A 16,287-nucleotide genomic window follows, 5' to 3' on the forward strand; every position below is an offset into this window, starting at 1 on the left:
AAGACTTTGCCGAACACATAGATCACAGGAAGGTGACAGAGGGAGCGAGTTAGGAAAGTGTGAATTCAAGGCTCCTTCCAGAAATGTTCTCTCAAACAGTCGATGTAGAAGAGAATCTGACTGATTTCCGCTGTACACCTCATGAGCCAGAAGTTAACAAGTGTTCCCAACCAGTGTAGGGAATGATTGTATATGTGTTGTCGTTGTGTGTTCGTCTATCCTAAATATGAGAAGAGCCGTTCTCCGAATGGTTCAATCAAGTATTTATTAAAAAGCATTGAAAAGGTATGAAAGGTTTACAGCAAAGCAATGGGCACCCAACACAAGCTTATTTACAACTTTCACACTGAAGTGAAGTGCACTCTTGTAACAAATTAAATCTTATTTCCTCATTTCAAGTCAAATAAGATTTTCTTTAATAAATAAAGGGTTATGCATGCCTTGACTGTGCGCAGCAGACTTCCATAAGACGTTCAGGAGTCGACGTATTCACGAGATCGATCTGTGCACGTGTCGCCCAACTCGCTAACGACAGCTTGGTTCTAATCACCATTTAAAGAACAGAACAGTTTCCACCACAAACTGAGTTTATTAGAGAAAGTACATGTGAGGGGTCAGAGGTCACAGGTGCACGTCTCTCCACTGAGGAACCTGATTGGACAGATTCTGTAAGTCAGCCGTCTGAGCCAGCAACTGGGCGAGAGAGATACTCTGATACAGAGAGAGAGAGAGAGAGAGAGTCAGGTCAGAACAAACTTATGATTATTGATCATTGATCATGTGATGTCGGATCTGAAACGTAGATCAGGGTCAGACTGACCAGCTGAGACAGTCGGTCTGTGGTGGAGCTACAGCTGTGGACTGAGTCCAGCTTCTCCTCCAGTGACTCCATGAAGTCCAGAGACATCTTCACAACCTCCAGCACATACCTGCAAAACAACCACACACCTGAGACACAACTACACGCCTGAGACACAACTACACACCTGAGACACAACTACACGCCTGAGACACAACCACACACCTGAGACACAACTACACACCTGAGACACAACTACACACCTGAGACACAACCACACACCTGAACCACAAGCTGAAACACAAGCCTTTCTTGATTTCCTGTGTGCACGTACCTGTGCAGGTGAGCGTGAACGGGCAGGTGGGTGTGACCTGGCGGTGTCGTCAGTCTCTGTCTCAGACTGTTCAGCTCCTTCAGCAGCTGCTGCAGGTGATCACTCAACATCTGCAACATCTGGAACCTGCCAGCTGAGAGGGGGTGTCAACATGAGGTCTGATGAGTTGGCTTGTCAGGTGGAGGGTGAGACGGACATCAGGTGAGAAGCAGGACACTCACCAAGGAAACGTGAGTGTGTGACATCAGCACTCTCCTTCACTACCTGCAGAAGCTCCGCCTCCAAGTGCAGCTGCAAAGAGAGAGAAGCCGTGACTTGTTTTTACGTCCTGTATATAAGGAATATGTATATAAAGAGCATCAGTGAGTGTATGTAAAGATGATCAGTGACAGTTCATGATTCAGAGGGACACACCTCATCCAGCTGTTTGACTGCTCTGATTCGCTGCTCGGCCTCTTGCAGGTGAGAGGAGAAGGCGGGGCTTCGCTTTGAGGAGACTGAGTCTATTTCCTCCTGAGGACATGTAGAGACAGAACATGGTTCTCAATCCATTACAAACATTTTATCATATCATCATTTTATCATTGGACAAAGGAGCATGAGGCTCCACCAGGTGGGTCCTCCCGACAGATCCCAGGATTCATAGCGTTCACTGATGAACTGTACTCGATCTGAGACACAGCGTCTGTCCCCCCCCCCCCCCCCCCCCCCCCGAGACACAGGGTCTGTCCCCTCACCTGACACACAGCTCCTCTCGAGACACATCTGGACAACAGACTGGCAGCTGGAGTAACTGAGAACAGAGACAGATCCCACTGATGCATCTGAGAGACAAAGAAAAGAGACTCAATTGAATGCATTAAAAACGAGAAAATGAGATTCTACTGACACACACACACACACACACACACACACACACACACACACACACACACACACACACACACACACACACACACACACACACACACACACACACACTTTGTCTCTTTTCTCCTTGTTGTTCGGACTTCTCTTCTTCTGTTCCCTCGTCTTTTTTCGATTTCTTCTTCTTCTGTTTCCTCTTCTTCCGGTATTTCTTCTTCTTCACCGCCCCCCTCAGGACAGGGGGCAAATAACACCTGTCCCACAAACACGTCGGAGGGAAGTGACGTCATCTGCTAAAAGAGTAAAGCTGAAGATGAGCTCAGTGAGTCGGGGCGTGTCCACAGTGGCCCAGTGGACCCGTGGACCAGTGGAGTTATAGATGAGCAGGATTCTGTTAGCGTCACTTAAGCTGATGTTCTGATGTGAATCGCCCGGTGTCCTCTCCGGCGGGAAGCTAGCAGGCTAACGTTAGAGCTGGTTACATTTTGGGACTCGAACAGAACTGTGTTCGTGTGGAAGGACCCATCTGTGAAGAGCGGACGAGCTAATGCAGCTAGCAGTTAGCATAGTCACCGACTGAAATCTCGGTTATATTCGTCCGCTGCCTCTGGGACTTCCGCCGTCAACATCCGGTCTGGATACGATATGAGGCGCATCTCATCCTGAGGGACTCGAACACAGGTAGAAACACACCTGACGCACACATGGGGAACAGCGCGCTGAAGTCTCACCTGGAAACTTCCCAGAAGACCGGGGTGTTTCAACTGACAGGAAAAGGACTGCTGGAGGTGAGTGAGTGAGTGAGTGAGTGAGAGAGAGAGAGAGAGAGAGAGAGAGAGAGAGATTGAACTTTATTGACACGTGATGTTGACAGTTCCCTGAGGAGCTGCAGAGACTCACCTCGAACCTGAGGACGGTCGATTTGTCCGGGAACAAGATCGAGCAGCTTCCTGTTTCCATCGGAAACTTCCTGCAGCTTAAGAGTCTGACGCTCAACTGCAACCGACTGAGTGAGTGACACATCCAGGCCCCGCCCACACTGGTCCCACCTCAGACCCTTAGATCATCATCTGTGTGTGTCCTCTGTCCTCAGCCACTGTTCCTAGTGAGATCGCGAAGCTGAAGAAGCTTGAGACCCTGAGTCTGAATGGGAACCGGATCCAGCAGCTGCCCCCGACTATGGGCCAGCTCCGGGCCCTGCGGTCCCTCAGCCTGGCAGGGAACCAGATTTCACAGGTTCCCTCTGGACTGGCGACCCTGAGGCATCTGGACTTGCTGGACCTGTCCCGAAACCAGATCCACAACGTTCCTGCAGAGGTGTCTGAGCTGCAGGCTATCGAGATCAACCTCAACCAGAACCAGGTACTGTAGACGCTGGTTTCTCCGACTTTAGTAGAACCCATCAGAAAGGTTGGTACTACATCACCCAATAAGAACCTACTGAATAGAACCTCTTTAAAAAGAACCATGTGACCTCTGTGAGCTGAACCTGAGGGTCACCTGCAGGAAGGTTCTGACCTCAGCTCTTTGCCTCTTCTCCCTCCAGATCTCGATGGTCTCACCTGAGGTGTCTCTGTGTCCTCGTCTGAAGGTTCTCCGCCTGGAGGAGAACTGTCTGGAGCTGTCCTCCATCCCTCTCTCCATCCTGACCGACTCCCAGGTGTCTCTGTTCTGTTTGGAGGGAAACCTGTTCGAAGTCAGGAATCTCAGAGACCTGGCTGGATACGACAAGGTTAGTCTGTGGTAGTCTGTGGTGGTCTTAGACTACTGTCTGGTAGTTTTTGGAGGTCCCTTATGGTCTGTTGTGATCTGTCATGGTCTCTGATGGTCTGTGGTGGTCTGTAGTAGTCTCTAATTGTCCGAAGTAGTCTCTGAAGGTCTGCGGGGGTCTTTGAAGGTCTATGATGGTTTGTTCTGGTCTTTTGTACTCTGTGGTGGTCTGTAGTGGTCTCGATGGTTTGTGGAGGTCTCTGATGGTCTCTCTTGTGTTTCTTCCTCAGTACATGGAGCGTTTCACAGCTACTAAGAAGAAGTTCACCTGATGAAGCTTGTTGACCTTGGTGCACCACCTGGAGGCGGGGTTAGCAGCCCACAGCTTGATCATCACAGCGCCCCCTGCCTGCAGGACCGCTGACCTCCTGCTGTGAGGACATTTCCCCAACCACAGGTCACATGGACAGAGGAGACATGGGGGACGAACGATCCACTCACCTGTGATGAAGACAAATATTGACACGTAGGCCAGGAGCTGCACTTTGATCCCTGATCAGTAATTTGGTGAATAATTGATTAGTTTTTCCAGATTAAATGTCGATAGATTCCAGCTCCTCCTTGTTTCTGTATCGTCTGTGACAGTCGCTGTTTCTCTAAATCACATATTATCCAAGTTTTATCTATGTATGTGTAAATTAGCCCCGCCTCTGTCTCAGCCCCTGAGCTGCAGCTCCTGGTGACAAAAAACAACTTGAAGGACTTTAACATGAAATATCTAATCCTGTATGATCGTCTACAACTTAAAAAACACTTACTATGAACCACATTTTTTAAACATTATAAATACTAAATATAATATATCTTCATAAGCCCCACCCCCCTGTGATGTAGCAGACACTTCCTGTATTTAAATCCACTGCTTCCTGTACAGGCTGTCGACAAATAATAAACCCAGTGTGTGTGTGTGTGTAACCCTGGTTTTAACGTGTATTAACGTTAACTTCACTGCTGAGGAGCTGTCCCTCCACCAGGTGGCGACACTGCAGTGAATCAGCATGAACCCTGAAGGTGGGTGGTCCTCACGCTGGGCCTCATGCACAAACGTGCGCTGAAATGTTCTTACTCTCCGCAGAAAATAAGTGCGCCATCGTATTCATGACACATGCGCACCAGCTGATTCCGTTCTCTCCACCTTGCGTATGTTTGTTGACAGGTGTGTGTCTGCTGTCTTTAATTAGCATACTGCCCGCCTCTATTTCTCCATATAAGGACATGTGTTTGTCATGTAGAGGGCGCTGTGCTGAACAGTGGAAGTTATAAGAGACGCCCCCAAAAGGTCAAAAACACTAGAATCTCTACAACAGCAGAAATAGAAGGCGTCGGAGGTGGAAGATACAAAACACACTTCTCTGTAGGGTGTCCTCCGGAGTGACGATGTCCTCGGCTGTGTCCTGCACGGAGCTGAGCACTCGAGCTATGGACATGTCTCTGAGATGCACCTGGACATGGACTCTGCTGCTCCAGGATCAGACATGAGAAGGTTCGGTCTGTGTCAGAGTCTGTTTCCCCCTCTGACCTGCGATCACAAGTTACCAGGACACGTGGAGGACGGATGTCCACTTTGTGTTTGTTTGATTCTCTAGAGTTTATGAGACACATGTTAAACCTGCTACACAACACGAGACGTGACGCACACAGTCAGGACATAGAAAGATGATAGATAGATTACTTTATTCATCCCCGAAGGGAAATTAAGTCGTCATAGCAGCCGGTACATTTGAATACAATAAAACACAATACAATAGAATAAAATATAAAATATAAAATATTGAGGTAGAAAGAATAAAAACAGAAACACAAGATAAATGGGTAGATAAGATGGTAATGTTGTTTGACAGTATATAAAAAATAGTACAGTATATATAGTATATAATATATATTTATATATGAAAGTAATTATACCAATATAATAGCAGTATATAGTAATAATAGCAGCAACAGTATATATAATAATAATAGTAAAATATAATAATAATAACAACATGAACACATGTATAAATATGTGTATATAGACTTATATATACAAAGAATACATAAAGAGTATGATATAATATATGATATATAGTACGGGTATAAATATAAGTATTTGGCGATACAATAGATAATATAATATACTATGAGTGTAAGAATATGTAGACTGAGTGTTCAAAAGACAGTATTATTGTATAAAGTGATGAATTGAGACAGGTGTGTGTAGGTCAGTTGTGTGATGGTGGCTCTGACAGAGGTAGAGGAGTTGTACAGTCTTATTGTGGTTGGGAGGAACGACTTCCTGTATCGTTCCTTAGAGCAGCAGGTTGAATGAGTCTGTGGCTGAAGCTGCTCCTTAGCTTGTCCAGTGTTTTGTGGTGGGGGGGGAGAGGGAGTGTCCATGATTGCCAGCAGTTTTGCCAGCATCCTGTCCTCCACCACCTCCTCCAGGGTGACAGGCTTAGAGCCAACCACAGACACTGCCTTCCTAATCAGGCTAAAGTGAAAGGAACGATCCGGGGTCAAGACCCGACATCATCGGTTAATAACTAAATAGGGACAGAACCTACACACACACACACAAACACACAATCGGCTGCAAACAGATTACATTATATGATATATTATGAATTTAGTTAAAATTTGTGTTTACATTTTCCAGGACAGCCTGGCTTTCATCCTTTGATCTGAGGAAGTTCTAAATTAGTTCTGAGTTTGAACTAATGTAGTTACGAACATATTGATGAATCCCAGATTTGTGCGTCGAACGTGTGCACTCAGGGTTTAAGCACAGACTTGTGCGTACACACTGTTAGTAAATGAGGCCCATTGTTACACACACACTGTGTCTGTGTCTGTTACACACACATAACATGTCATTTGACAGGCTTCCGTATCAGTATCTTGCCCAAGGACACCTCGGCATGCAGATGGAGATGACTGAGGATTGAACCTCCGACCTTCTGGTTGGACAACCCCTTAAACACAGCCACCACACACAAAAACACTGACACACACACACACACACTGTTACACTCAAGTTACACACTTACACACACAACAAACCTACACTGACACACACACTTGACATGTTTCTAACTAAAGAACATAAACATATAGAACACGTAAAGAACAAATACATGTGGATCATGTACAAGACAAATAAAAAAAGACGACAGACCGGATGGATGTAAAAAGTAAAAGTCTTCAATGAATGCAGTTTTATTTTGAAGGAGACGCGGCGCTGTTTCCGCTCAGCTCGTGTTAATGGGTCTCTCTTTACGGACTTCACCGCTGACGGAACTTTTCTCAACTTCTTCGTGTTTTCTCGTCGTTGAAGAAGTTTCCTTATTCATCCGCTCTCTCGGAGAATCCGGTTTGTTCTGCGGGAAATGAGGCTTCGGTGACGAGGAGGGAGCCGAGCCGAGCCGAGCGGGCCAACCCGGGTCAGATCTCAGAATATGAGAAGATGGCGTTGATTCTGTGGATTGTTGTGATTTTACTGCGGAGTGTAGCAGGTGAGTTCTCAACGTGTGAGTCTGTGAGAGTGTGTCTGTGTGTGGTGAGAGTGTGTGTGTGAGTCTGTGAGAGTGTGTGTGAGTGTGTGAGAGAATGTGTGTATGTGTGTGAGTCAATGTCCAGAGTTCAATTGGTGTACTGGGTTAGGGACAGACTCAAGTGTAACAGATGTCAGGTGCAGGAGAACATCATCAGGATGAAGCTTCCAGCAGCATTGATGAGGGCAGACATCTTGAAGGATAACTTCAACACTATATGTCATCAGTCCTGACGCATCATAGTCTGTGATCAGCAGCCAGCAAGACCATGATCCACCATCCAGACCAGATCCACTAGAGTCCACAGTCATTGTCCACTGCAGCTGGTTGGGCTGGGACCAGGAGCAGTGACAGGAGGAGACGTTCTATAAGCATGTTTAATGTTTGAATACACGTGGTCAGGTGGGACATTTCTATTACATAAGCACTTGGAAGACGAGGGGGGGGGGGGGTCGAATATGAACGTAGGGGCTTGTGGCGCCTGCTGGCTCCTTGGAGTGGTCCTCACTTGGTACCTAACCCTATGTGTGACACATGTTTAAGGATCTGAGGTTAAAGGTCAACTGAGTAAACTTGACGTCAGGACACAGCTGTGTGTGTGTGTGTGTGTGTGTGTGTGTGTGTGTGTGTGTGTGTGTCCAGCTGCAGGTGTGACGTTCACCAAGCATCCGTCCAATCAGACGGTGTCTCAGGGTAACGCAGCCCGGCTGGGCTGTGCTGTCCAGGGAGTGACAGAACCCGACATCGTGTGGATGAAGGACGGAGACAAAGTGCTGAGCTCGGACCAGATGTTCATCACACTGGGAGAGAGTCACTGGGAGACGTTCCACAGGTTCACTATTAGTCATACTGTCACTATGACTGTCACTCACTCTCTATAAACAAAATCAAGGTCTTGACCTCAAAATAAACTGCTTGAGATGTTTATTATGATTCAGCGCTATTCAAATATAATTTCATTGAGTTCATACTGACTGTTACTGTCTCTGAATCTGTGGTTGTTGTTATTGGCAGCTTGAAGTCGGTCCAGCAGCAGGACGCGGGTCAGTACTGGTGTGAAGTGGAGGTGGACGGCCTGACGCTCTCCTCTGAACCAGCCTGGATCACAGTGGAAGGTGAGGACATGAATGCATCAGAGTCAAGACTCCAGCAGGTGCCTGTGTTTTCCTGCCGTCGGCTGTGACCCTGAACTCACCAGGTTGATTTTACATCATGTGACTCTCCAGCTGGAAAGTCCAAATAATCTGTTCCTTACCCGGGTTCTGAAAGGCGTCAGGAGAGGAGGCTGCACTCTTTGTTTATTTTGATTGAGTCGGGATATTTATATTAATCCTCCTGACGCGTCACGTGTTGTGTAGCAGGTTAAAACATGTGTCTCATAAACTGTAGAGAATCAAACAAACACAAAGTCAACGTCTTAATGATTTGTGATCAGTGTGTGTTGTTGTGGTGTAAAGTGAGCGCAGGTCAGAGGAGGACACACAACATTCTTTTGTGTCTTCTACTTCCGACACATCATTTCAGTTTCTGCTGAATTCTTCTGTTTTTGATCTTTTCTCTCTTATAACTTCAACTGTTCAGCTCCGCCCCTTCATGACAACAGATGTCCTTATATGGAGAAATAGAGGCATGGCAGTATGTTAATTGCAGAGAGCAGACACGGGCCTGTCGGTTTAGAATGATTCGGATACACAAACCTATGCAAGGTGGTGAGAACACAATGGTCTGGTGCACACACACTTATTCTGTGTGGAGATTAAGAACATAACACATGTTAGTGAATGAGGCGCCATGTGAGGATTCACTCCATCATGAGAATAAACAGCTGATCTGTGTTGTTCTTTTATATTCATGTGGGTGTGTCCAGGTGAAACTAGGAGGTTAGGTCACTTTACTGTTGTTGCCACAACGGCTTGTCGGACATTTTGTCCTTCCATAAAGGAGAGCCTGATACTTCCTATGCTCAAGGAGATGAGTTAGGAAGCATTGAAGCTCCTTCCCTCTTCCTCCTGCAGGTGTTCCTCACTTCCTCCAGGAACCTCAGGATGTGGCCACGTTCCCTAATGAGCCCTTCAACCTCACCTGTGAGGCGGTCGGCCCCCCCGACCCAGTCGAGGTGCTGTGGTGGCTGGGGGGGGTCCAGGAGGGAGAGGCCAGATTGTCCCCCTCCGTCCTCCATGTCCAAGGTGAGACAATATTCTGATTTAAAGTGTGTGTGGTGTTGACAAAAACAGGACACCTCACCATCCAGGTGCATTATGGGAAACATTATTGATTTTTATAGATCCCTGCCCGAATCTCTGTCTCATCCAGTTTCAGCTTTCAGGGACATGAACACACGCACACACACACACACTATCTCACAAACGCTTGCACGATCATACACGCATGCACATGCACACACACTGTCACACTCTCTCTCTCTATCTCTATCTCAACCACACTCTCTCAAGCACACTCTCACACACACACACACACTCTCTCTCTCTCTCTCTCTCTCTCTCTCTCTCACGCACACACACAAACACACAGTTACATGACTTGGTTTTTACTCTTTATGTGAAGTAGATGAAGAACTTTAGTTGTTTGAAGTCTGGATCGGAAGTTTTCAGAGAAACAAGCTGAGCGAACGCTTGGGGCAGCTCGACTCACAGCCAATCAGAGATGAGTCAGAGACGACTCACAGCCAATCAGAGACGAGTCAGAGATGATTCACAGCCAATCAGAGACGAGTCAGAGACGACTCACAGCCAATCAGAGACGAGTCAGAGATGATTCACAGCCAATCAGAGATGAGTCAGAGACGACTCACAGCCAATCAGAGACGAGTCAGAGACGACTCACAGCCAATCAGAGACGAGTCAGAGATGATTCACAGCCAATCAGAGATGAGTCAGAGACGACTCACAGCCAATCAGAGACGAGTCAGAGAAACACTGAGATCATCCACAGCAGCTCCATTGATCCTAGAGGGTGATGATGTCATGTTTCAAGTGAAGTGATTGGTCAGTGGGCGGAGCTTCTGTTTGATCTCTTATCTCCCACTTCACCTGGAGCAGGTCAGCTGTGCAGGTTACCAGGGCCCTGAAGGAGAAACACGTATCAGGTGTTTTCTGATGTGACACTGGTGTTAATGTCAGTCAAACTCTGACCTTTGACCTGTGACCTCTGCAGGAATAAACAGTAGCTTCAAGTTTTACTGTGAAGCAAAGAACAGCAGAGGAATCTCAGTGTCCAGGACCGGCACAGTTCACATTAAAGGTGAGTTAGCGTCTGTTAGCATCTGTTAGCCTCTTTCTGTTAGCATCTGTTAACTCCACTCAGATATAATTCAACATATTTGGGTCTGTGGCCTCGGACCTCCAGGCCGAACGTCACCTGTCGCTCAGACCTGTCAGTTTGATCATGCTGAGCTCTGATAGGACCATAACTCTGTGGGGGCGGGGTTTAGTGTTGCCTGCTGCTCCGGTGGAAGTCCAGGTCGTGAGGATGGTGGACAACAACATCACGTTATCCTGGAAACCAGTATTCACAGGCCACTCTGATCTGTCCTCCTGCATCGTCCAGGTAACACAGACACACACACACTCTGAGTCAGCTGATCCCAGAGGTCTAGACTAACCCCCCCCCCCCCCCCCCCCCCCCTCAGGTGCTGAGGCGGTCGGGTCGCAGGCGGGAGCTCCCTCAGCAGGAGGTTCTGGTTCCTCCTCACCTCCTCGTCCTGCCCGGTGTGAGGAGTCACTCTAACTACAGTGTGAGGGTCTCCTGTGTGAACGAGGTGGGGGCGTCTCCTTTCTCCCCCTGGCTGCACCTCCTCACCCCGGAGTCAGGTGAGACAGGTGATGTCATCAGTGTCAGGTTCTCATGTCATCAGTAAACACTACACTGTAGGTTTCAGTCTATTTGCAATCAGCTGTTCATTTATTCACTCAGTTTCATTCGTATAGAATCAAGATAGTCTCTTTGCACAATAAGTCTGAGACTTTAAAGTTATAGAGAAACCAACAGTTCCCACAATGAGCAGCTCTGAAGTGTACGTTGTTGGTTCAGAGGATGAAACTAGTGACGTCAGTTCAGAAGATCGATTGAAGAGAAGAGGTCCAGTTATAGATCTGGAGCTACAGGTGGTTCTCTGGTTCTGGACTGGAACATGTATCTGTGCTGCTCATGGGAGGAGGAGGTGGTCTGGTTATAATCTAGATGTGAGGAAGTTAAAGTCTTTGCTTCTCAGAGGAATCGATGGATCTGTGAGTCTCTGTCAGCTACGGAGCTGAAGAGGAACCTGGGTTGTTCTTATTTTCCTGTGATGTCACTTATCTCATGACTGTATGACCTGTGTGCAGTTCCCTCTGCAGCCCCAAGCAACCTGACCTTTGACCTGTCGGAGCAGAAGCTGAGTCTGAACTGGGCGGCGCTTCAGGAGGACGAGCTGCAGGGGAACCTGCTGGCCTACAAGGTGCAGTGGATTCTGGGAGGAGAACATCAGGTGAGTCGTCTTCTGATTGGTTGAAAAATCACTGTTGCCAACTTCTGACCACTCAGCATTGACCTACCTGACGGCAGCACAGTGAGTGGACCTGGTCCTCGATCCAGACCTGGGCCTGGGGTCTCATGTCTCAATGTGTGTTGTCAGGAGCCTCTGCTGTTTAAGGAGAACTGGGCTCAGCTCTCAGGCGGAGGTCGGTTCCTTAACGCCTCCTTCCAGGTGTCGGCCTGCACCTCAGTGGGCTGTGGACCCTGGAGTCCCCCAGTCCTGGTGCTGCCGGCCTCAGGTACACTACACCGTTCTTTTGTGTGTATGTGTTTATATTTATTTATTACAGTTGCTCTGATGCCATCCTTATCTGCACGTACGCTTGACTTATCCATCCATCAGGAGGGAATTATGTTCTCATAATTAGAGATCTGCATCATGAACATAAAAAAAATGCAATACCAGCCACTGAGCCAGGATGTCAGTGCCTCGCCGCGATGGTGTGACTGGTTGCACTGAGCGGCCATGTTTCTGCTAAAAAGAAAACGAATTGTCCTCTGACCCGTCTAATTGGATCCGCTATTAATCAGCAACGACCGTTTTACCAACCTACCCACCGGACTGATCCACGAAGAGTCCGTGGGTAAAACTACGTTTCGCGTGTCCCACAAACAAGTATGTTTATTTCTGATAAAACAGGAGATGTTGACGTATTGATTCCCTGCTGGTCCCTCAGTGCAGTTCCAGGTCCAGCGGAGTCACATGTGGGTCGGCCTCTTGCTGTGTCTGTTTGTGGCCACGGTTGTGGGTCTGCTGCTCGCCATCCTCGCTCGCCGCCGGGGGAAGGAGACACAGTTTGGGTAGGCCGCTCTGGAACATAATTTACCCTTTGTTTTAAAGATGTACGTCCTCAGTAGGAACCAGGGGGCTCAGGGCCACAGAGGGGGGAAGGTGATGAGAGTTTGGTGTGTGTGTGTGTGTGTGTGTGTGTGTGTGTGTGTGTGTGTGTGTGTGTGTGTGTGTGTGTGTGTGTGTGTGTGTGTGTGTGTGTGTGTGTGTGTGTGTGTCGGCCCTCAGGTGGGCGTTGAAGCCTCCAGGTGCCGAGAGCTCTGTCTCCTTCACCGCCGCTCGCTCCTTCAGCAGAAACTGTGAGGAGCCCGAGTCGACACGTGAGTCGACTCTAACTTCACCTTCAGTCTGTTTACAATCAACACAAACACCCGCACAAAACGGGTTTGTGTTGACCTGCTGCTCGTCAGCCAATCACCTCCTCTGCCTGAGTATAGAGGTGGAGGCATGAGTCTGTCTCCCACATGTCACAGCAGCTGTGATTCTACGTGGTGTCAGTGTGTGACACCTGTTGTTATATCTGTGAGGAAAAGTCAAGGTGGGGTTCACCTGAAACAACTTTCACTGAATCTTCAGTGGTGTATGTGTCTCCCTCCAGTGGACAGTCTGGGAATAAACAATGACCTGAAGAATAAACTGCAGGATGTCCTGATTCCAGAGAGGCTGATCACACTGGGACACATGCTGGGGAAAGGTAACACAACATTCTGTTCACAACAAACACAACAGTAGAAGTCAGATACTCACTGGTCCGAGTGTGTGTGTACCTGTGCAGGAGAGTTTGGCTCGGTGCGTGAGGCCTTCCTGAAGGCAGAGGACACGTCTGTCCAGAAAGTGGCTGTCAAAGTCCTCAAATGTGAGTGAGACCTCCAGCTTCTCTGGGTTTGTGTTGACTTGTTGGGACGAAAAGTGTTTGAAGTGTGTGTGTGCGTGTGTGGTGTGTGTGTCTGTGGTCCCACAGCTGACATCACCTCGTCAGGTGACATCGAGCAGTGTCTGAAGGAGGCGGCCAACATGAAGGACTTCCATCACCCCAACGTCATCCAGCTCATTGGTAACACACACACGCACACGCACACACAGGCATGTGAATCAGGGGTCAAATGTCGGCAGCTTTGATTGACAGTGCTGTCTGATAGGAGTGAGTCTTCACCGGCGTCGAGGTCAGCGTCTCCCCATCCCGATGGTGGTTCTTCCCTTTATGAAACATGGAGACCTTCACACCTTCCTGCTGCTGGCCAGACTGGGAGAGCAGCCCTTTGTAAGACCACACCCTCACGTACAGACCACACCCCTTAAGACACACATATTAAGGTGACTGCATTAAAGGATTTGACTCATCTACCACCAGGAGGGGATCCAGATGTCTAAGCTTCTGATTGAATGGATTGATTGGTTTCATGTGTTGGATGTTTGTGGAGCTGTAATATTATGATTGTATCATTTTTGAGTTTATATAAGTGATGTCTGTCCTGACCTCGTCCTCCTGCCCCCTCCATCAGGACCTGTCCCTGCAGACACTGGTGCAGTTCATGTTGGACATCTCTCGGGGGATGGAGTACCTGAGCAGCAGGAACATCATCCACAGAGACCTCGCCGCTAGAAACTGCATGTGAGTGTGTCCACCAATCAGCCTGCAGCAAAGTCATCATAAACACATGTGGGAGACATGTATTTAAACACATTGTCATCTTAATCATGTGTGTGTGTGTGTGCCAGGCTGGATGAGAACCTGAAGGTGTGTGTCGCAGACTTCGGTCTCTCAAAGAAAATCTACAGTGGAGATTATTACAGACAAGGCTCCGTCTCCAAACTGCCAGTGAAGTGGATCGCTCTGGAAAGTCTGGCTGACAACCTGTACACCACACAGAGCGACGTGGTGTGCGCACACACACACACACACATACACACAGTAACATTTCTCATCTGAATGAGACAGTTGTGTGTGTAACCCCTGTGTGATGAAGTGTATCAGCGCTGTGTGTGTGTGTTCCAGTGGGCGTTCGGTGTGACCATGTGGGAGATCATGACTCGTGGGCAGACACCGTACCCCGGCGTGGAGAACTCTGAGATCTACGAGTTCCTGATCAAAGGTGAACGACTGAAGAGACCTCCAGACTGTAGGAGCGACATGTGAGTGTGACATCATCGCTTCATCACGTCATCATCTGCTCAGCGGCTCGACTAAGTGTCTTTTCTTCTTTGTTGGTGAGTTATGACATCATGCACAGCTGCTGGAGTCCGGTTCCTAAGTGTCGTCCCAGTTTCCAACATCTGGTCCACCAGTTGGAGGTGCTGTGGCGCAGCTTGTCCCCTGCCCCCCCACAGAAGGAGCCCCTGCTCTACGTGAACCTGGAGGGGGAGGAGGGGGAGCCGGGCAGGGAGAGAGGGGGAGGAGACAGGGAGGCAGCAGTGTCCAGCTGGAGTGTCCCCTGGCAGCAGCGGGCGGGGGACGAGGACAGACACTGGCTGATGGTGGGCTCTGGGGCCGAGCTCGCCATCGGAGGAGACTACAGGTACATCATTGGGCCCCGAGGAGGCCCCGAGGAGGAGGATGCTGAGGGGAGAGGGGAGAGGAGGAGAGAGTCGATGGACACGTTACAGGAGGAGCTGAGGGACGAAGATGACGTCATTAATGTGTGACTGACCAATCACAGCTCTCCTCCTCCTCTCGCCTGATTGGCTCTGCTGATCAGAGGGACACTCACTCAGTGGCTCTGAGCAGCGGGGGGGGCACACTACACACTACACACATAGGACACTAACTCAAATAGATCTAAACCACTTCCCACAAAGTTAGAAGTTCTAGTGAGGAGGAGAAATGTCATTTTTTCATTTTAACCATGAAAAGTTGTGTTTTTTTTGTCGCGCTGCCTCTAAGTGTTTTATTTAAATGACCCTCGTGATGAGGATTGATAAACATGATCATGTGACCACAGAAACCCATTCTGTCCACACGTTCTAATAAAAAACATGTTTGACTCTACGCCACTGTGGAACCGAACCGGACTCTACTCCCGGTTCTATCAGCTGGAAACGACTGGCTGGGACCAACGGACTGGATTCGTCTGATCTGGAGACGTGTCTTTAACATATCCATGAATTGTTTGTCCACGTGTTTCACTCTTTGAAGTGAAGTTAACTCGCTGCTGTTTGAGTTGAGCTGCTCGGCCTGTGTTGTGTCACATGGTGTCCTCACCTCTGTCCACCAGGTTGTAGATAATAAAGTTTTCTTTGTCACGTCGTCTCTAGTTTCTTATTGTTTCAAACAGATGACTCCACTGCAGAGGAGGCTTCCTGCACACACACTCACACAAACACACAAACTCACAAACACCCTGGATGTTCATCGTTCAGAATCTAATTCACATTTATAACTGGGTGTCTGTTGACATGGTAACACGTAGATTTACACAACAAACCAGAACAAACCAGTAAAGACTTTAGAGCAAACCAGTAAAGACTTTAGAACAAACCAGTAAAGACTTTAGAGCAAACCAGTAAAGACTTTAGAACAAACCAGTAAAGACTTTAGAACAAACCAGTAAAGACTTTAGAGCAAACCAGTAAAGACTTTAGAACAAACCAGTAAAGACTTTAGAACCGGTGAGCAGTGGGACACATTTCATGGAGACGATAATGACGATGTAATATCCGTTTATTT

General features: G+C 48.1%; 3 protein-coding genes across 3 annotated transcripts; 2 read left to right on the forward strand and 1 right to left on the reverse strand.

The window, feature by feature from the left end:
• Positions 1-239: 239 nt before the first annotated feature.
• On the reverse strand, positions 240-2,259 carry haus2 (HAUS augmin like complex subunit 2). Its single transcript, XM_062396779.1, has 7 exons — positions 2,115-2,259; positions 1,871-1,957; positions 1,548-1,646; positions 1,355-1,424; positions 1,134-1,266; positions 821-929; positions 240-711 (listed from the first exon to the last, which is right to left on the reverse strand). Exons 2-7 carry the CDS (start codon positions 1,955-1,957, stop codon positions 622-624), a joined length of 588 nt encoding a protein of 195 aa, XP_062252763.1. The 5' UTR covers positions 2,115-2,259; the 3' UTR covers positions 240-621.
• Positions 2,260-2,655: 396 nt separating this feature from the next.
• On the forward strand, positions 2,656-4,685 carry lrrc57 (leucine rich repeat containing 57). The gene is made up of 5 exons (XM_062396778.1): positions 2,656-2,788; positions 2,875-3,010; positions 3,094-3,362; positions 3,547-3,732; positions 4,001-4,685. Exons 1-5 carry the CDS (start codon positions 2,705-2,707, stop codon positions 4,040-4,042), a joined length of 717 nt encoding a protein of 238 aa, XP_062252762.1. The 5' UTR covers positions 2,656-2,704; the 3' UTR covers positions 4,043-4,685.
• Positions 4,686-6,987: 2,302 nt separating this feature from the next.
• Positions 6,988-15,863, forward strand: tyro3 (TYRO3 protein tyrosine kinase). The gene is made up of 19 exons (XM_062396780.1): positions 6,988-7,261; positions 7,943-8,132; positions 8,315-8,415; positions 9,316-9,486; positions 10,475-10,561; positions 10,752-10,867; positions 10,950-11,130; positions 11,644-11,786; positions 11,934-12,072; positions 12,511-12,634; positions 12,852-12,943; positions 13,222-13,317; positions 13,399-13,479; positions 13,585-13,677; positions 13,763-13,884; positions 14,126-14,235; positions 14,343-14,502; positions 14,620-14,756; positions 14,837-15,863. Exons 1-19 carry the CDS (start codon positions 7,213-7,215, stop codon positions 15,264-15,266), a joined length of 2,622 nt encoding a protein of 873 aa, XP_062252764.1. The 5' UTR covers positions 6,988-7,212; the 3' UTR covers positions 15,267-15,863.
• Positions 15,864-16,287: the final 424 nt, after the last annotated feature.

Source organism: Platichthys flesus, chromosome 10 (genome assembly GCF_949316205.1).
Source record: "Platichthys flesus chromosome 10, fPlaFle2.1, whole genome shotgun sequence".
In the NCBI taxonomy this organism is placed as follows: domain Eukaryota; kingdom Metazoa; phylum Chordata; class Actinopteri; order Pleuronectiformes; family Pleuronectidae; genus Platichthys; species Platichthys flesus.

Bases quoted from the DNA above. Each gene is read 5' to 3' on its own strand.
- haus2 (XM_062396779.1), bottom strand. From the start codon at position 1,957: ATGCATCAGTGGGATCTGTCTCTGTTCTCAGTTACTCCAGCTGCCAGT. The intron at 1,647-1,870 runs GTGAGGGGACAG...ACATGTCCTCAG, and splicing joins CGAGAGGAGCTGTGTGTCAG to GAGGAAATAGACTCAGTCTC. The intron at 1,425-1,547 runs GTGTGTCCCTCT...CTCTCTTTGCAG, and splicing joins CAGTCAAACAGCTGGATGAG to CTGCACTTGGAGGCGGAGCT.
- lrrc57 (XM_062396778.1), top strand. From the start codon at position 2,705: ATGGGGAACAGCGCGCTGAAGTCTCACCTGGAAACTTCCCAGAAGACC. The intron at 3,011-3,093 runs GTGAGTGACACA...CTCTGTCCTCAG, and splicing joins GCTCAACTGCAACCGACTGA to CCACTGTTCCTAGTGAGATC. The intron at 3,363-3,546 runs GTACTGTAGACG...TTCTCCCTCCAG, and splicing joins TCAACCTCAACCAGAACCAG to ATCTCGATGGTCTCACCTGA.
- tyro3 (XM_062396780.1), top strand. From the start codon at position 7,213: ATGGCGTTGATTCTGTGGATTGTTGTGATTTTACTGCGGAGTGTAGCA. The intron at 11,787-11,933 runs GTGAGTCGTCTT...GTGTGTTGTCAG, and splicing joins TTCTGGGAGGAGAACATCAG to GAGCCTCTGCTGTTTAAGGA. The intron at 14,236-14,342 runs GTGAGTGTGTCC...TGTGTGTGCCAG, and splicing joins CTCGCCGCTAGAAACTGCAT to GCTGGATGAGAACCTGAAGG.